The 20949-nt window shown below is 34.7% G+C and overlaps 1 protein-coding gene, 1 long non-coding RNA gene and 1 other non-coding gene across 3 annotated transcripts; 1 reads left to right on the top strand and 2 right to left on the bottom strand.

Moving 5' to 3' along the window:
- Positions 1-2691: 2691 nt before the first annotated feature.
- On the bottom strand, positions 2692-2775 carry TRNAL-CAA (transfer RNA leucine (anticodon CAA)). The gene has a single exon. It is a non-coding gene; the product is annotated as a tRNA-Leu (tRNA).
- A 1030-nt stretch (positions 2776-3805) lies between these two features.
- Positions 3806-7505, bottom strand: LOC127117915 (leucine-rich repeat protein 1). The gene is made up of 6 exons (XM_051048043.1): positions 7092-7505; positions 6287-6358; positions 5963-6106; positions 4871-4942; positions 4709-4780; positions 3806-4135 (listed from the first exon to the last, which is right to left on the bottom strand). The coding sequence occupies exons 1-6, from the start codon at positions 7319-7321 to the stop codon at positions 4063-4065; spliced, it is 663 nt and encodes a 220-aa protein (XP_050904000.1). The 5' UTR covers positions 7322-7505; the 3' UTR covers positions 3806-4062.
- An 11066-nt stretch (positions 7506-18571) lies between these two features.
- On the top strand, positions 18572-19378 carry LOC127117914 (uncharacterized). Its single transcript, XR_007802058.1, has 3 exons — positions 18572-18606; positions 18697-18758; positions 19031-19378. It is a non-coding gene; the product is annotated as an uncharacterized LOC127117914 (long non-coding RNA).
- The last annotated feature ends 1571 nt before the right edge of the window (positions 19379-20949 follow it).

Genomic DNA, 20949 nt, shown 5'->3' with positions numbered 1-20949 from the left:
CATCTGGATTATATGTGATGGATCGAGAATGTACTTCTAAAGCTGAGATACATGGAAAATATCATGAAGGTTCAAAAGAGAGGGTGACAAGGCCACTCTGTAGGCAACAACTCAAATCCTCTGGGAAATGTAGGGACCAATAAAACGAGGTGTAAGCTTCTTAGACTTCAAAGTCCCCCCAACACCATTCATAAAATCCATCGATATATTGTCCCACATCCATTCGAGAATACCTAATTTATGCATCAGTCCAGACGATTTCTAGTGTTCAATCGTTGACTTCTGACAAGTCAGACACGAATAAACAAACTGAGCAATGTCCCTTTTCATTCCTGGCCACCAAAACATTTTCTTGAGGTGTTGGTACATTTTAGTAGTCCAGGATGAGTACTCAAACTGTTTTGGTGACTCTCCTCCAAAATAGTCTTATTAAAGTCCGGCACATCAGGTACGCAAACTCTCCTCCTAAATAGTCTTCTTAAAGTTCTACACTCGAGGTAACATCGACTCAAATATTTTTTAGAGGAGCCAAATGAACACTGTCTGATCTTGTACGATCCATGCTTCATATTCTGCAGATACATTTCCATCGATGCGGTCTTATTCATTTTTGAACTTTGGTGAAATCTGAGGGTTTATAACAATTTTACTTTATGAATGAGAATAACACCTTCAACTTGTTGATTCCATATGAGATCATTGTTCTCTTGAAGCTTCATGGAAACTTTTGGACCGAAATGGTGAGTGGAGTTTGAAGCGGTGGTATTTCCGAAGATTGTAGGTGTTGGTGGTGCAAGCAAGCCAACGGTGGTTGTAGGGGAAGAATTTGCCATGGCGACTCAAGGAATAAGGTTGAATAGTTGAAGCTAACCGAAAATGGTTAGAATTGTTAGAAGGTTGTTAAAGAGTATAAGAGATCATAACTGGTGACTGATACCATATTGAAATTTGGAGGAACCATGTTTAGCTTAGCTTGAATCATTTGTAGTATGTAACACCTTTATATATAGGGCTTACATGATGACATAGTCATGCATACGTTTTCACGCATACATTCATCATGATGTTTATACCGTTGTTTGCTTTGTCTACACGTTACTCAACTTATTCAATGCATGTTCTACATGATGCATCTACATGGCTTGCTTCCCATTTCCTGCTATTCATAGCCTTCTCTTAATAAGAACAACTCATAACACAATCATTGACTTCTGACAAGTCACACACGAATAAACAAACTGAGCAACGTCCTTTTTCATTCTTGGCCACCAAAACATTTTCTTGAGGTCTTGGTACATTTTAGTAGTCCAGGATGAGTACTCAAACCGTTTTGGTGACTCTCCTCCAAAATAGTCTTCTTAAAGTCCGGCACATCAGGTACGCAAACTCTCCTCCTAAATAGTCTTCATAAAGTTCTACACTCGAGGTAACATCGACTGAAATATTTTTTAGAGGAGCCAAATGAACATTGTCTGATCTTGTACGATCCATGCTTCATATTCTGCAGATACATTTCCATCGATGCGGTCTTATTCCTTTTTGAACTTTGGTGAAATCTGAGGGTTTACAAAAAATTTACTCTATGAGTGAGAATAACACCTTCAACTTGTTGATTCCATATGAGATCATTGTTCTCTTGAAGCTTCATGGAAACTTTTGGACCGAAATGGTGAGTGGAGTTTAAAGCGGTGGTATTTCCGAAGATTGTAGGTGTTGGTGGTGCAAGCAAGCCAACGGTGGCTGTAGGGGAAGAATTTGCCATAGCAACTCAAGGAAGAAGGTTGAATAGTTGAAGCTAACCAAAAATGGTTAGAATTGTTAGAAGGTTGTTAAAGAGCATAAGAGATCATAACTGGTGATTGATACCATATTGAAATTGGGAGAAACCATGTTTAGCTTAGCTTGACATAATCATGCATACATTCATCATGATGTTTATACCGTTGTTTGCTTCGTCTACACGTTACTCAATTTATTCAATGCATGTAGATCTACATGGCTTGCTTCCCATTTCCTACTATTCATAGCCTTCTCTTAATAAGAATAACTCATAGCACATATAAAAACTATTTAAATTTATTTTATCTTTTACTATAAAAATAACTTATACAAATTTATTTACGGCGTTTATTTTCATAAGAACTTATATTTTAAATTTAAACCGTAAAGAAGTTGTTTACCCAAACAGACTCCAAATTTGCTCCGAAAAAAGAGTGTTTATATGTGTAATGCGTGAGAGAGATTTGATTGAAAAAATTATTTACTTTATAACTTTTTTTTTACAGTGTAGGAACCACTAAACCATCAAAGATGTTAAAGATAAAATACTTTCATAAATATTTATATATTGAAATGTAATTAGCCGATTGGGAATGCTTCACATTTCCAAACTTTCATAATTACTTAATAGCCTGTGATGGAAAGCGCAAAAATGTATGTAATAGGTAACAAAGAAAAATTGATATTTCTATTTAAAAAAGTAAAAAATATTATAAGTAGTTGTCTCCAAAATAAAATTTATAAAAAAATGATATTAAGAAAGTTGATGTATATAGTTTAAAACAAATATCTTATTGGGGTAAGAAAAGGGAAAGGCTTAGGAACATTATCCATATGGACCTTAGTAAACAGTGATTTTCGTTCCAGCCCAAACACGTTTTGAACCAAAAAGATTGAAAAGAATTAAAAATATGTCAGAAGTGGGATTTGAACCCACGCCCTCTCTCGAAGACCAGAACTTGAGTCTGGCGCCTTAGACCACTCGGCCATCCTGACAACTGATGTTTAGATATTCGTTTTATATATATATATATATATATATTACAACATGAAATTGTAAAACTGCAAACAAATTACTTTTTTTTACATTTCATGCAACCAAGGGAAAAGTGCTTGTCAAAAATATTGATTTATTTTTAACGACTTGTTCTTCTGTTAAATGAGATTTGAAATTTAATATGTTCAGTCACAAACTATACTAAAGTTGCTATATTTGTATGATTTTGAATAGTCTACTGACCTCTACATATTGATACTGAAGAGCAGGTAAGAAGGGGAAGGACTACAGTATTTTCTTTATGTAGTCAAACTGTTTATCAATTTATAAAATAATGAAATGAAGTTATTTATTTTTCATGTATGTATTCAAGAAGATTAATTGAACCATATTAACTAATTAACATTTTATCCATTCCAGAGTAATTATTTTATTTTTATAAAAAAAATGTTCTAAATATGACTGATCTTTTCAATTTTGAATACACATCAACTACTTTTTTACAATTTTATTATCATCTAAATAATACTACTTATAACTCTCAATTAAATATTTTTCACTTTATAATAAATAGAAATAGAATAACACAAGTGAAGAATACTTTAATAAAATTATTATTCTCTTGGTATCTATTTTTGTTTATACATTTCTTATTATGTATGAACTAGTCAACTATATCATGAAAAATCTAACTGCATGCAACCAAAACCCACAGGGTCCACCAGAAAGAAAAATCAAAAGCTACTCAGGAGGCTGCCAGAAACACTAAAAAAAAGTAATAAATTCCTACAATAAACAACAAAACAAAGACCATGTGATGTCAAATGGTGGTTGCCAGTAGGTGATAATTAGTGAGATCTTACTACAATGTTTTAATAACTATCGTTTTCTTGATAGAGATGTCTAACCTCACATTTGGAGGTTTAATTTGAAAAATGATACAACACTATATGATGAAGCCAAAAATTATATATTAGCTTCCAAAATTTGGTGACAAATGAAGCCATATTAATTTTAAACAGCAATAAATGGATAGGAACTAACAAACATTACTATTGTGTCACATTTTATCAGTGACCAAGTTGTTTTCTTTTCTAGTATTTTACATCAATAGATACTCAAGACATCAACTTCAGTGGAAGATCATAATACTGTTACAAATGCCGATGTTCTTCGGTATGTAAATTTACATATACACCACACCCCATTACACTATCACATAATACACTCCAATTTTAGAATACACTTAACTCAACATGGATTGAGATCCTACAGCATCGTGTTACTCACGAGCAGTTTGTGTCGTAACTTACAAGTCCCAGCAACTCTGGACCTTCCAAGCGAGGGTTATTCTCAAAGCTACAACAAAACAGAACAGTGTTAGTCAATACAAGTAATGGGAAGGAAAGAAGACACACAGCTAGTGGAAATATGTTCTATTTAGATTCCAGAAGGCAAGCTTCCAATTGTTTCAGAATCAGAACACCCAAAAAATGCAGTAATAGCAACTATGTATGATTAACAGTATCGGACGATAAAAAAGCAACCTGGACTATTGGAACAGGGCAGCATATATGCATAGCATTTGTCGGAAGGAGAGGTCTAGTTAAATCAAATTCTACAACTAGAGTTTTACTAAATTTCATGAATAGAATGCAAACAGCCTAAAAGCTAGACACCCACAACATCTCAATCACAAAGCAATTATAATAACGAGAAATAGATACAACGGCACGAGGCATACATAGGATCTTATTACACCCCACCCCAGAAAAACAAAGATAAAGGAAGAAGCTGACATGAAAACAGGTTCAATAGTGATGATAAATAGAATCTAGCATCAACCAGCAAAAAATGATGCTTAGAAAATATGAAGAAAACGTAGGCTAAACGCAAAAGTAGATAAGAAATATAAAGAATTTTGGGACCTACTTATTCAATGGAATATGCTCGAATGGCCCGGAGGTAGGAATTGTACCACATAAGTTATTGGTGGAGACATCCCTGAAGATAAAGTGAATGTTTAGGCTCTTTGAAAGTACACATATTCCCTTTATTTATCAACATCAACATAGAAAGACAAATGTGACTTACACTACTTTAAGGCTTGAAATAGCAATGAGTTCCCTGGGGATCGGGCCAGTTAGACGGTTATCGTTAAGTCGTCTGCAAAAAATTAAAAAATAAGAAACATGCAAATACTGAATAATTTATGATGGAAAACAACAATAAAAAGCTTCATCAGTGAGCAATTTGGTAAGTGATGCCACATATTGAAAGACTAACAACTTGAAACACTTCAAAACAGAATTACTAGGAGTCTAGGAGTGCCACACTTGGTTATAACTAAAATAAAGGGTCTTGGTAAAAGTTGGATAAAAGAAACTGCACACCTAAAAGGAGCATGTGGTTTTTATATGGTAGTTATAAGGTCTGGTTTTGGTGCTTTTCTACAAGGCTACAATGATAATCAACATTCAGTTAACAGCTGAACCGCTAAATTTTCCCTAGGTTAGGAATTGTCAATAATTAGGTGAGAGTTCAATAAAGCTCCCACCATGGAAGGGACCAAAAGAGAGTTGGACCCACTGTGGATCTATTGTAGGCAACCTCTCAGAGACTGATTCCACCATTCAAACCCATAACCTCTAAGTCACGCCGCAGCAACTCTAACCTTGGCATCAAATTTCCTCTTTATTTAGGTGGGAATGAGTGTGTAAATTTTGGATGCAATTCATTTTAGTATATTCAGCCATGATCCAGCTGTCTTACTATCAAAAATATACTCATACCCTACAGCTCATAACATAAAAAACATGCACTGAACCCACAATCATCAACTCCAGAAGTTTATATTAAAAGAACGAATAAAAAACTCAAGTCGACAGCAAGTTTTAATCACAGGTTGCTGAAATTATTCCAGCAAGTTTTAATCACAGGTTGCTGAATTTATTCCAGCGAGTTTTAATCACAGGTTGCTGAAGCGAGTTTTAATCACAGGTTGCTGAAGCGAGTTTTAATCACAGGTTGCTGAATTTATTCCAGCAAGTTCTAATAATAACAGGTTGTTGAATTTATTCTGCAACCGTCAAAGCCAAGCAACTGGTGTGACGGAAAAGCAAACGACATGGCACGGTCTTTTCATGCCTAAAGCACATAATGATGAAATATATTAATCAGTCTTACAAAAAGACGAGATTCTTCAATTTCCCCAATGAAGGTGGGATGGTTCCCGATATATTGTTGTTATACAAGTCCAAGCTAACAAGGCTCTTGAGGTTTCCAAGCTCTGGAGGAATAGTTCCTTGAATGTTGTTTTTGTACAGCTCGCTACATCCAACAAAAAGAGAGTCGCAGTTAAAGCCAACAAATATGAAAATTGGCAAAAACAAGGAGAACTGGACAAAATGTTAATACATTGATTATTTTAGTAATACTACAGTCATAATCGACAAACTTAAGAGTCAAAATATTAGCATGGAATATTAAGAATTAGATAAAATAACATACAGGTACTGCAGATGCTCTAGCTTCCCAAGTTCAGGTACCAAATGTCCAGATAGGTTAGAATTACCAAGATCCCTGTACAAGTATCATAAAATGAGATATTATTAACTGATTTCATTGATCCAATGTGTTTAGGTTGCACTATATTAGCAAATATAATCTCTTGCCCAGAAAATCAAACAAATTGCAAAAAACACTCTCTAAAGTAAATTACAAACAATAGCATCTAAAGTAAATTACAACAAAGTTTTCCAGAAATAACAATATGGTTAACAACATTAAGAACTCAAGCATTAAACAGGGGAGAGGAGTATATACTATTTTACAAAAGAAACTTCTGATATAAAAATAATTACATCCAATCATTATAGCTTAGCACGAAGTGTTGTTTGTTTCATTAAAAACAAATCAATAATCCCAACATGAATGAATCAATCTCAAACTTCAACAACCCTCAATTTCGGAAAGCCCACAAGCACCATTGTGAACTTATATTAATCAATTTTCACTGATCACAAACATAGTTGCCAAATATAACTATTCACACCCTAAAAATAGCAACAAACTCATCATTGACTCATTAAAAATAACATACAATAATCATAAAAAACAAACAAGTCACAAACAAATTTCAGCAAAATTTCCCTCAAAACCCAAAACCAAGGGTCCAATCAAAGTAAAAGATCAAACACAACAAGCCAAAACTGAATAATTTACAAAAAAAATCTTAAATTTGAAGTGACTAGTACTAATTAATCACTACAATAAAACTAATGAATCATAAAAAGTGTGAGAGAGAGAATAATACACTCGAGTGACCCGATTGTCTTGGTTACAGGTGACATGGAACCAAGTACAAGGACTGACTAGGGTCGGATCCCAGCTCTGGAGGATATTATCAGGGTCGGTGAGGCTTCGTTTGAGTGTGTATAGAGCGTCTCCTTCAGAATTAGCATGTGCGAAGTGAGTTAGGGTTAGGGTTAGGGTTAGGATTAGGGGAATTCCGAAAAGGGAAAGTGAAGTGAAGATTGGTGCCATGTTCTTCACTGATCTGAGGTTTGTTGGATTGAACAGAAAACGCGTGTTAGGGTTCGTTCTTATGAGAGAGAGAGAGAGAGAGAGGGAAATGGGAAATGAAAAATGGATGCTTTTCAAAGAGAGTATCGGTTTTGGGAATAACAGAGCAGTAAAACATGATAATGGGGTTCACTTTTTGGTTTATTGTTTGTTTATTGTTAATGGAATTTGGTTATTGGTTAGGTAAGAATATTTATTTCATTTTATATTTTCAAAAAGTCTAGCAATAAAATTCTCATTCACATGAAAATCTCTTCTTTGTTTAATAGTATATACTTTTTCTTAGATGTTTCTTTTCAAGGCAATGTATGCGGCAACAATGAAACCAAGTCAAGTCAAAGTGGAGAAGAGTATGGGGTAATACAAAATTGTATGATTCGGTTGTATCGATTTTCTTCTTCACCTCATTCTTGAATAATATGAGAGTGAATAAGATGTACATTGAATTTAATTTAAAGGTATGGTGATATCGACGAGGTTACTATTTCGGTGAAAAAAGGATGTAAGAGGGGAAGGTATGGGTTCGTCGGGTTTTTTAATGTGAAAGATGAAATATTGTTGGCGATAAAGTTGAATAGCATATTCATAGGGAATTAAAAGTTGTTTGTGAATCCTCCAAGGTTTTCAAGGATTCAGTCTAGTACTTCTAATGGGAGAGTCGGAAATGAAGATGAAGGAGCAAAGTGGAAGGAGAATGTCGGAAGGAAATGAATATAACTGGGGTTTTAGAGGATTTAACACATACGCGCAAGCCCTAAATCAGGGAAAGGTACATGCAAAAAGGACTTGGTCCACTAAATCAAGAGGCTTTATTAGTCAATGGTTCACTCATCTTTCGCTCAACACTGATGAGGATGAGGAAGATATTCTCAAATTCAACAAGGCATGGATATAAGAAGTTTTAGATTTGGTAATGTCATATAATATATAAACTATCTTTGAAACAAAAGGATAATTTTGTAGTGAAAGCCACGTCGTTGGGAGCAGATTTATGTTTATTGGAAGAAAGAGATTAATGGAAGATAAAAGATTTGTTGGCTTCAGGGAAGGCTTGGACTAGTCAATGGTTCAAAAAGATCATACGGTGGTCGTCGTTGGAGGTGGATAAGGAAAGGGTAATGTGGTTACATATCTACGGCATCCAATGTCATGCATGGAACTTTAAATTCTTCGAACTCATATCCAAACTAATAGGTACATTCATGTGTGTTAATGGTAATACTAAGAAGGATATGAAGATGGATGTGGCCAGATTGCTTGTGAGAACTAGATGTTCCAACGTGTTGAATAAAGATGTCATTGTCATGATTGTTGGCGCTTCGTTTAACATCAATGTGGTGGAGGATTCTTACGATCATCTGAGATTAGTTTTTCCGATAAAATCCAATCAGAAAACGGAGTTGAAGGATACTGAAGGTTCATCTGATAATTTAAGAATGATGAGATCCTTGAAGTTGATGAAGTGGCTAGTTCGTTTTTCAAAGTATAAGTTAAAGGCGATGTACCACATACTAGGAAGGGTGTGTCGGGCCTTACAAAAAGGTTGCATAGATTTTATGAATCAGAGTCCCCAAAAAGTATTTTGATAAGAATGTGTTTATTGTGTTCCCTAATCAAGGGGTAGGGAAGTTAATAGGTTAAATCAGATGAGTCTTGAGGTTAGGTAGGATGGTATTAAGGAGATTGTGCCAGGTGTAGCGGTGGCGCGGGATAATGTGGCAGGTGTCTTTGTAAAGTCAACATCCAAGTATGTTGAAGCAAGATAATTGCCAGTTGTAACACCTTAGTTTTTAGTTATTATTTTAATTGATTTATTTGTATTTTAATTTAATTATTATGTGTGATAATTGAATTAATTTGGGTGATGGGGGTGTGTCACCTCGTGGTAAGATTGTATGAGTAATTAGAGATTGATAGATAAGGGTGGAAGTAGGTTGGGTCGTCAGCAGGGGCCTATGGCCTGGCCTATTTATGGGTTGGGCTCGCCTGACCTATTTAATAAAAAGGTCAGATTTAAGCATTTCAAAAAGTCTATTTAATTAAGTAGGTCAGGCTTGAGCTTTTAAAAAAGCATGTTAGGCATGATAGGCCGATCTATTTAGTAGTAGATACATGATACATATCATTAAATATAAATACTTTAATTAAGCACCAAAAATTTTCCCACAAATAAAGAACCTCCTCTTTTTTATATTTTTAAAATGAAGTTCAACGGTCTTTGTATTGTATAATATTAATTAATACCTAAAAAATGAAGTCGGGAGGTCTAATATAATTATAAAAGTTAAAAAAAAAATAACGAATGAATAAAATTTTAAGTGATGAAAAGTCAATCGAACAAAGAAAATTTATGATTGATCATGTGAAAAGGTGAAAAGTAACCACCAAGAGGGCTACTTCTACGAACAAAGACGTCGTCGGAGAGAAAGACGAAGGAAACACACAAAAAATAGCAACAACAAAGGTATAATTCATATATTGTTATTATATTATGTATTTTTTTATTACCATCATGTATTTTTATTATCTTGAGACGTTTTTTATTTCAGGCAAGTCGAAAACCCCCGCTCACACCCAAGAAGCGAAAACAAAAAGAACCCTGAATCCAAAGCACCGATTCAAACAAAGGTGGCCTCTCACCGGATACCACCAAACCAGTGAAGAAAAGGAATAAGAAAATAAAGGCCTCTGATACCCTCTCTCGTCTAAAAATAAAGGCTACCAAAGTCTTTGTAAAGAAAGCCCTTACTCTAAAGGTACCTTCGGACGATCCCGAACCACCAACCACAAAGACTCCTGAACAACTTGAGAATGATAATTCTAGCCCTGGGGCTTAAGGTCCTAAGGTAAAATTCTACCTTAAATTTCCAAGTTATTACATGCCTCTCTTGGCTTTTCAACTCATCTATATTTGATTTTTTCAAGGGGTTATAGATAGCACAAAGCAATCAAACATTACATAAATAATCCTAGTAAGTAGTAGTGACCCTTCTTATCACCCTACCAGCACTCCCTCTTATCATCCCCCATCCCTCAAAGATTCGACAAAAGAATCTACAAAAGTGGTCAAGCCTATTGAGGAAATGCAAAAGGGTCAAACCAGTGATTCTGAGCACGGGGATGAAGAAGAGAACAATGCCCCTGTCAAAAGGGAAGCAAATGAGAAGATGCAAGATGCTGGCGAAGCTAGCGGAAATATACCTGAATGTATCGCACGCTCGAACATATAACAGAGTTGCCATAGAACTTTATTTATTCCCGAAGAAAAGGGAAAATATCGGTAAAACTCGGGGGAAATAGATATGATGGGTAAGGAAGTCTGTTATGCAAGGGGAAGGTATTAACACCCCTAACATCTATTGTACTTAACGAGAACCATTTTGATTGTTCTTGCTCGAATGGGTGTGATAACTGAAGATTACTCGCGAAAGAATAAGCGAAAAAGAAAAGAAATGGATAAAGTGATCGGTGAGGATTGGGACCCTCATGCCTACGTATCCTTATAGTGCAATAAGGAATTCAGAGCTCCGTAATTCATAGAACTAGAGGTGGGAGATGAAAAGAAGTTGTGATAGCAAGTATGGTCTGAACCAAAAGATAATCTAATTTGAACTCCAACAAGGGTGAAAATATGAACCCAAGAGTAAAACTGGCGTAAACCAACAAGTGAGGGGCATACAACATGGTATCACTATATTGGAATAACAAAAAACAAATAGGATTGCCTATATACAGCTGCAAGTAAGTAAAGAGATGTTCGTCTAAGCAACAAGAGGACTAATAAGACAAACAAAATGGCTCTTGGATCACAAGGAGATATGAGATGGAGCACAAAGAGATATTGTATTTGGCTCAAAAGATATAGGTATATCACATGAAGTGAATGAGGGTAGATAATGAATGCATCATGGACATGAATGAAGGAAATAAATAAGTATGCTCGCGAAGGATTCGAACCCTCATGTCTACGTATTCTCATCGTGCAATGAGAAAATTAGAGCAATTGTAATTCAGCCTACTACAACTGAAACAAAGGAAGATATTTAATAGGATTGCCCAGAGGCAAGATAGATTGCTTAACAAAAAAGAGCGTGGCATTAACCAATGATGGTAATCAACCACAAGGACAAATGAGATATGATTGGCCTATACACGAGAGGATTTATAAGGCAAGAGATTCGTTTAAGCACGAAAGGTCTTATAAGACGAATAATGATTATGAAATAATTGGCCTACACACGATAGGATTTATAAGGTAAGAAATTCGTCTAAGCACGAGAGGTCTTATAAGACGAACAATGATTATGAAATGATTGGCCTACACACGAGAGGATTTATAAGGCAAGAGATTCGTCTAAGCACGAGAGGTCTTATAAGACGAACAATGATTATGAAATGATTGGCCTACGCATGAGGGGATTTATAAGGCAAGAGATTCGTCTAAGCATGGGAGGTCTTATAAGAGAAGCAATGATTGAATAGGGTTTACGAAAGCACAAGTGGACTAACAAGGCAAATAATGATTGAATATAATGGGCCTAAGCACAACAAGTCTGATAAGGCTCACAATTAATAAGGGTTTGCCAAAGCACAAGAAGAGTAACAAGGCAAACAATGATTGAATTGATTGATTAGGATTCCAAGATTTAGTCACAATGGACAAGATCCAAAGGATATCTGAATATCAAAGAGAGTAGGATTAATAATCCACTGAGGAGAAATGATTGAGGTGCAATGGTGCTTCATTTGTTGAAGTGTTGAATGATTGATGCTTGTTTGAAGAAGACTTGTCAATTCCATGATTCAGATCACACTAAATTCTATGAACAAGGACAAATTATTTGAATAGCTAGGGCCTATGCCCCGTACGCAAAGTCACTCTAGACATGGTTAGGAGAAACTATGTCTCGTCATTCCTCATTACTTAAGGCTCGTAGCGTGTAACCCTTATCATGATTAACAAGTGTTTTTAGAGGCTTCTGATTATCGAGAAGATCCCGATTGTTGATCTTGATGAATTAATCAACTAAGTAAAATCAGACAATTCTAATTAAGGATCCAAACTAAGGGAACACATATTAAAATCAAGATTTTAAACCCTAAGGGTAAAATGGTCATTGTGTCAAAAGAAATTAATTTCTAACCACCAAGATTTAATCAAAATTAATTATATGATTAGTCAAAGTTAACATCTAATTATATTGCATGATAATAAAAAAAATTGAGCCAATCTACATTAACCTATTTAGAAATCTAATTCTAAAATTAAATTATTTCTACAATTTAAACTCAAGTGACCTAGGATTCTAAAAATCCTAATTAATTATAAAATCCCAAATCTTTGAAAAAATAAATTCTAAGGCTTACTGTAAGACCCCAATTTTGACCCTAAGATCCCTCATGCAATTTCATCACATGCATTAGCATTGGGATCATACCTTGGCATCCTCCTTACCCCTCTCTCATTGGGTTTGATTTGGGAGAGATCATCAAGCACCATGTGATTGTATCATACTTGTATTTTATCATTTCACTAACCAAAATACCAAAAATATGTCTTTTCATTTGCCTAACTCTTTGTAGGTAGGGCATGATCCTCATTAATCTATCAAGTCCATATCAAGGGTTTGAGACCCTCATGACTAAAAGCACAACCATGGATTGAACCACAAATGTTTTAAAGCATAATATATGAGTCCCAATGATCTCTACATGTTATATTGATCAAGCATTCTTCAAGAGTTTGGAGGTGATTTGCCTTGGAAACCCTAGTTTGACTGGGTATCTTAAGTAACTTTTCCAACAAGCTATCTAACCAATTGATCAAATTTATCAAGGGATACTTCAAAATTCATCATCTTATGCATATATGATCTACCATGAGCCTAGAAAGTCAATAGAATTGAAGGTTAGCAAGTTGGTTGGTGGTGGTTGGCTAGATGAATTCATCTGGTCAAAACTGGGTCTCCCTAGACCCTATCTCCTACAATTTTCACCATATGAAAATGATTCCAAGAGAAAATTTACTCTATATTATATTCCAAACAACTTTCATGTTGATACCCAAAGCTAGTTTTGCTTGAAAAATCATTTTCTATGTTGAAACATTATAGGTCATTTTGTCTAAACCCTAATTTGAAAGTCAACTTCCCAAGATCATAACTTGCTCAATTTTTATGAGATGAAAGATTTCCAAGTTTCAAAATCAAATTAAATATGTCTACTTCAACTTTTATGTCTGTAGTAAGAGCCAATTAAACTTTTATGAGCATGTGATATGAGGATACATTATAGGTCATTTTTGACCTATACCATTGAACAAGTGATTTTTCTCAACTTCAAAAATGCATAACTCTATCATTATAAAACCAAATAACATTAAATTAGTGACCATTTTGATGGTATTTGAAATAGATACAACTTTGATGAAGACACGTTTCTAATTTGAAGCTCACATAAAAAGTTAAGCAAGGTGGAATATTGAGATATATGGCTTGACACTCAGAAAAAATTTCAACATGTTGAAATTTTCAGACTTCCACCTCAAAATTCACCATGATCCAAGTTCCAAATGAAAAAGTGTTCAACATAAAGTTGTTCTCCTTGATCTAAGCTTTCCAAAGAACCCAAGTTCATGCATTTTGGATGAGATTTGCTAGGGTTGCGCGTGGCTTCAATAGATCTGCATGTTTGGAAGAAATCAAATGCAAAAACTCCATTTCACTTTGCCTTGACATCCAAGCATGGTTTGAACTTGAGAATAGTTGCAAGTGGATCAAATTGGATTGCTTCATGGGTCTGTACACGCCCATGTAAGCTTGTGCATGAAATGTACAAATTTAGCAATTTTTCAAGTGTGCAAATATCAATCCATATTGCTATAAATACAGGTACTTGGAGCTCAATTCAAACACCCTCTGTGCGCCAGCTTTGCCCCCCAATTGAAACCCTCACCATTCAAAGAAAAACTTGAGAATTTTCAACTTGAAAATTGAGTTTGAATCTCACTGTTTGGAGATTCAGAAACTCCAGGATCCAAAGCTTTGTACCATTGTTAAACCTCTCCTGCAAGCTTCTCAAGTGTGATCAGATCAAGGTTGAAGCAAGCAAGATCCATTCTGCACAACATTGAAGGTAAATTTCAGAAAACTTCATCTCTTCGATTCTCACTCAATTCTCATCAATTCTCTTCAATCTTTGGTTGTCTGAAGTCCTACCAATGTAGGCAAGAAGATTGAGTTGCTTTGAGGTCAAATCGAAGCAACTCAATTGACACGCCTCAAAATTCAACTCCTCATATCTTTTTATATATTTGGAGTTAGTTAAAATTGAGGTCAGATTAGTGCTCTACGCCATTTTTTCTTTCAGATCATGTCCTCCTTTTTATTTTGGTGATGGTTGAGGATGGACCAGTCCGGTGAGGTCCACCGGAGAAGAAGACCGGAGCTCTGGTTCCGATAGTGAGTTGGCACGTCTCCAGACCACAGGATCAATTTGAAATGTTTTAACCTTAGGCGTTTGTTTTGATTACCACGCGTGTGGCGCGCTAACTCAGTTCCACCATGAAACGCGCGTTTCCATTCACTTGATCTGCCATCTCAATTAATGAGGGAGATCAAGTGGCTCACGTTTTTTTTTTATTTTTGATTTTCATTAATTCATATTTATTTTAATATTGATCCAAAAAATATGAGAGTTTCACCAAAAAAATTCAAATAATTTCCTCTTTCATATTTTGAATTAAAATTATTTTTTGGATCATTATTAATATTTTTCATGATTTAATTGATTTTGTGATTGTTTTTAATTGTTTAAAAATACTTTTAAGTCTTTAAAAATTCTGAAATTTTTTCTCCAAGGTCCTTTGACCTTGTTTGACCTATGATAAATCTCATGGCCATTTCTTTGGTGCTTTAATGAAGTTTTAGGAATTTGACAAATTATATTTAATTTAATGCATTATTTTTAGTATTTTTAAATTGAATAAATGTCAAATAATTGTTGACCTCTTGTGATGGTTTGTGTAAGTTTGACTTGTGTTGTTGGGCCTTGGTTAAGGTTGATTTGACTTTGTTAAGTTAATATCATTGGATTTAGGGGATTGATGGAATATACATTCCATCTCCCAAAATGAATGAATGAATGATATTAACTTGGTAAAAGTCCTCCTTTGACCAATTTGAGTTATGATACATTCCCCTCCTTCTTCATCTAATTCCCATTCTTTATGCATTCATTTCATTTGGCCTATGATATCTCTAAATTCTAAGGCTAGTTGATTGAAAAATTAACATAAGTATGGATGGGATTAAGCCACCTCTTTTGCATATTCTTTTTGTGTGTGGTATGTTTCATGAGCATAGTCCATCATACTATGTCTCTAACATGCATTAACACCAAAATTCTATTGCCCGACCTCAAATAGTTGTGACTTTTACATAAGTTCAATTACGATTGCTTAACATAGCGCTAAATTTTTTACACAAAAGACATAACATTCTAGTTAGTGAGATTGTAAGTCTCCCTTGTTTCATGATATTATGTGGAAACTTGGCATTTTTCCTTCCTTTGGAAGATGTCTTGGCTCAAGGATCCATGCTTGTGATAAGTGGGTTGAGCGTTCTCCAAAGACTGACTTAAAAAAAAAGCAAAAGCAAAACAATGCTAACTTCTAACTCATTAACAACTAACATTTAATTTCAAGCCATTTACATTAATGCACTTTAATTTTTAAGCTTTATTCATTTGCCATTATTCATACCATTCTAATTGTTTATGTTAATGTCATTTTCACTTTGTCCATTTGGACCATATTGTGTGATATATCTTGCTTGTGTATATTTTGCTTGTTTGTGTGGTCTTTGACCATTAATGTACATAATAACAACAAAAGTCTTAAAAAACTTTTTGTGTGGACTGTTGACTTGATCTTGGACAAATTGGACTTAAAATTTAGGCAACATTCCTATGCTAAAGGATTTGGCCAATGCCAAATTTCATGTAACCAAGTGCTTGCAATTTGAAACTTCATCTGATACATCTTTGAAGATCCCTTTGAGTTCATCTGCAACATGATCATTATGAAGCTGTTATTTTGAACCTGTGACTTGTGGAATTCATTTGCTACATGGGCTAATTTGAAGAAGATCATGAAGTGGCTAAAACTTGGATGTGACTATCGTTATTTGATGTCTTGCTCTTCAAGATTGATATAATATGCATTGTGTGTTGCTTGATTCTAAATGTTCAAGGGAATATGGGTTTCTATATGACATTCTTGTCTATTGGATTGCTACCCATTGGTCAGATCTTTTCAACTCTTAACTTTTAATTTTGTGCATATGATTAGTCTCTTCATCTCCTCCCACTTCTTAAATTTCAAATCTCTCCCCTTCTTCAAAACTTTATTTGCTTGTGATTTCTAAACTTAGATTTTATTGCAAATTAAAAACTTTGGCCTTATGCCATTGCATTTTTAAACTTCTTTTTCTTAATCAAACTTGTAAATGAACTTAACCATACTCGACTTAAATTTTCAAAAGACAAAAAATAACTAACACTCTTTCAAACTCTTTTAGGCCTTTTGTGCCTCTTTTAAACTCAAATTTTTGTTAAAAAGCAACTCACTCACGTTGAAATTTGTATCACGAACTACGAGGTTTTGATCCCTCATTCTTATGTTGGTACGTAGGCACAAGTCTGAAGGTCTTGTCAAACACAAAAATATAATTAATAAATTTTTTCTCATTCCCCCATTCTATTTGTTTGTAAACACCACTTTGTACAAAATACATATGCACACAAGAAAGGGCTCCCTAGGAGTACCTATGACACTTTTGGTGTTAACACCTTCCCTTTGTGTAACCAACCCCATTACCTGTAATCTCTGATTTTTTATTAGTTTTAATTTGAAAACTTCTTACTTTTTGGATTTTGTTCGTACTTTTCCCTTTTCTCTTGGAAACAATAAAAGCGCGGTGCCGTTATTTGATGTCTTGCTTATCCATAGCCCGATGATCATGAATTTACCGCTACACTTACTAATCCTAAAATCTGATCAAAATTAATTAAGAATTAGCTAAATAAATCAAAAGAAAAATGCAAACCAATGGTCCCTGAACTGTTTGGATTGAACATAGGCCCATGGAGAAAAACTGACCTGGAGAGGGGGTGCAGGCGTAACGGGGCAAAGTTGGTGAGTGTTCTGGCTGCACGTGCCTACCGTGTCAAAGCCCAACCAATTCACCAAGCAAAGAGCAAAAAGAAAATTTTACCCTATACCCCTACAATTGTACCCATACCCCTACATTAAAATTTTTTTGACCAAAATACCCTCATTTCTGTAAAAAAAAAAAAAAAATTAAAAAAAAACGTACCGGAAGACTTTAGGAAAGACTTCCGGAACACACATAATGCATACCGGAACACTTCTCCAAAGAGTTCCGGTATGCAAATTTTTTTGAATTTTTTTTTATCTGAACCGGAACTATTTCCTTAAGTGTTCCGGTTTGCTTTTTTTGTGTTCCGGAAGTCTTTCCTAAAGTCTTCCGGTTTGGAAAAATACATATCGGAAGTCTTTTTGCAAGAGTTCCGGTGCGAGGGGTGTGAAAGTGTAATTTTTGCAATTTTCAACTGAATGGTAAAAATGAAATGGTAAATTGGTTAAAACCAATTAAGGGTAAAATGGAAATTTTTAAATTTTTGTAGGGGTATGGGATTAATTGTAGGGGTACAAGGTAAAATTTTCGAGCAAAAATAGTGTCTTGGAACGAAAAAGATTGGAAAGTTGCTTGGGCCTTGAGCCCAATCCAACATGTCTCGGATCCAAAGCTAAACATACCGATCTAATATGTTATCAAGAAGATGCCAAGCTACTTGGAATGCTTCGCCATGTTCGTCTATGCGCCGCGGCCTCGAAATTGGATCGAAGATGAGATGAGGAAACAAGCCCCGACGTTCAATCCTTTATGAATTCCCTATCCCGTTCGATTTGCCACCACATGTGCGCATCAGCCATAAAGGATGAGGTGAAGTAATTATAATAGATCCGACATCGGGTCGTAATTGCATTTAGCGCGCAACATTGGAGAGAATCCGGGATGAACAAAGCGAATGACGTATTCCACAGTGTTGCACCGATAATTGAAGTAAGAGATGGAAGAAAGACTCGCCGAATCAGAGCTTCGGCACAGTGGCTCTTACAGGTATTGATTCTGGGTGGAGTTGGGTTTGAACCAATTTTGCAGGTTTGTTAACGGGAGATATTGAATTAATGAGCAAAACTGTTAATTGAATTGTTCTGTTTTGATTTTATAGGGTTATATGTTAACTTGCAGGTTGTGCATCAAAATAGAGTTTGTGGAATTGTTGTGGCTTAACTAGTGACCTGCCATATCAGGTATGATTTCTTCAGGCCATGATCTGAACTGTGAAACCGCAGGTCAACATCATGTGCTATTGCTTGGTGATGTTGTTTTGGCTCTTTTAAATTGATGACTAAGCTATTGTATCAGTTAGATTTTTGCTGCAGTTAATTTATAACTCTGCTATTTACTGCTAGCTTGCATGGTAAAAGGTTATCATGTTAGATTCATTTGAAATTGATGGATGCTTGCATTTCTGATCTTGGTTAGTAAATGTTATTGACCACTGAATGATGTTATGTTGCAGGTTCTGACTTGATGCAAGATGACACGTTTGGGAGCCGTCTATATCGTTCCCATTGTGAGCCACTTGTGAAGATACTATGAAAGATCTAAGGGGCTGCACATGAGTGATGGAATTGTGGGATTAGATTAGTGTAGGATGGAATCAGATTCATTTGTAATGGGTGAAGCTTGGGTATAGGACTTTGTTAACTTGGTTTGTGTTATTGTAAATGGGATTGAATCATAACTTAAATGGAAATGTTGTAAGTAAAGATGTAATTTGGGTGAATATTGTAATGAAATTGAATTTGAAAGTTGTAATAAAATCAAATTTGCATGGAAAATTATGGAATTGAAAGTAGAAAGGTTATTTGGAATATTGAATGGAATTTATTTGAATCGTATTGAATGGAATAATTAATGACAAACTATGGAATTTGGATGTGTAATAAATTTGATAGGAATGGATTCTAATTGTAATTATTAGAGAGAATGTAAAAATGTTGAATGGGATATGCATTGATTGAGAATTGTGAAAATCATTAATCGAAAGTTAACTGCTTGAAAAATTGTTAATTGAATGTTGTTATAGTATGATTAGGAATGGATTTAGACATTAGAAAAGTTTTAAAAATGGAAGTTTAAATGTTTAACTAAAAGGTTTTGGGAATGTTTGGAAATTGAATGAATATTGTGAATTTAACTTGTTATTTAAAAATTTGAAATACAAGTTGGAATATAATTTGACTTGGAAAATGTAAAGATTGTTTATGGTTTAACTTGAATGAGAAAGTAAAATTGAAATTGAAATTGAAATTAAAATTGGAGAAAATATGGATGAACATGTGATATTTGGATTAAAGAAAGTAGATGGATTTACATGTTAGTTTAGTAAACTTGAAATGGTTCTTTATAAAAAGTTAATTTTAAGAGGGATTGACATAATAATCATAAATGGTTTGTTGTATGGATTTGAAAGCTATTTGACATGGTTGTGAAATGTTTTTGTGTTAATTTGTAAATCTTATGGCACATGATTTGAAATGAAAATAAATAAAAAAATTGTATATATTAAGAACCAATAGTTAAGAGATCCAAGGTATAATATAATCAAATCTAGATGATCAACGTTATATACCTGTGGAATGGATGGTTGACTTCGGTCAACTAGTTGACCAAAAAGTCAAAAGCTGATCAAAGTCAACTATGAGGCAAGAGTTAGGGTTTTCATATATAATGCAATCAAGGCGCGATCCATATGAAACAAGCCTAAAGTTTAAGCTATAATGCATGAATCAATTGAATCAATATCTGAATGAATCAGTCACCCTTGACCATTTGTACCACATGAATGAATTGAATCAAGACATATATACCTAGACACATGCATTTGAAAATACCAAGAGACCTAGGTCAATGAGCTAGGCAATGTTTGAATCAGATGAAATATCAACCATGTAGGCATGTGGATAATGGATGAGGCATAAAGCACATTAAGATCAATTAGGGTTATTGATGCATAGATGAAAGCTCATAAGGTCAAAGGGTGGTTAAGTCAGGCATTAGGGCCTGAGCATCATGATTGTGACCCTTTTGAACCAAGGCCCAGTAGGGCATGAGATTAGGGTTTACAAACCATATTAAGAGCAAGACTCTAATACTCAGGTAAAACCATAGTTTTAATTAACCACAAGCTTTGAATCTATGAGATTGTATTAACATGAATGCATGATGCATATGAATGAAAATGAATGTGTACAGGTGAATCCCAAGTCATAAGTTAAGTGAAAAGATGAAAAAGGGAGGGAAAATTTTGGGGTACAACAGTTGGCAACGCCATCGAAAACATATCTGAAGATGGGTCTTCAATAATTGAACATCAAAACACTGATAGTCCAGATGACAAAGAAGAAGATGATCGTTCCATGTCTGTTGAAGACG

The sequence above is a fragment of the Lathyrus oleraceus genome, chromosome 2, assembly GCF_024323335.1.
Source record: "Lathyrus oleraceus cultivar Zhongwan6 chromosome 2, CAAS_Psat_ZW6_1.0, whole genome shotgun sequence".
NCBI classification, from domain to species: Eukaryota; Viridiplantae; Streptophyta; class Magnoliopsida; order Fabales; family Fabaceae; genus Lathyrus; species Lathyrus oleraceus.
The sequence above is the reverse complement of the archived record's forward strand: the minus strand, read 5'-3'. Positions and strand labels throughout refer to the sequence as shown.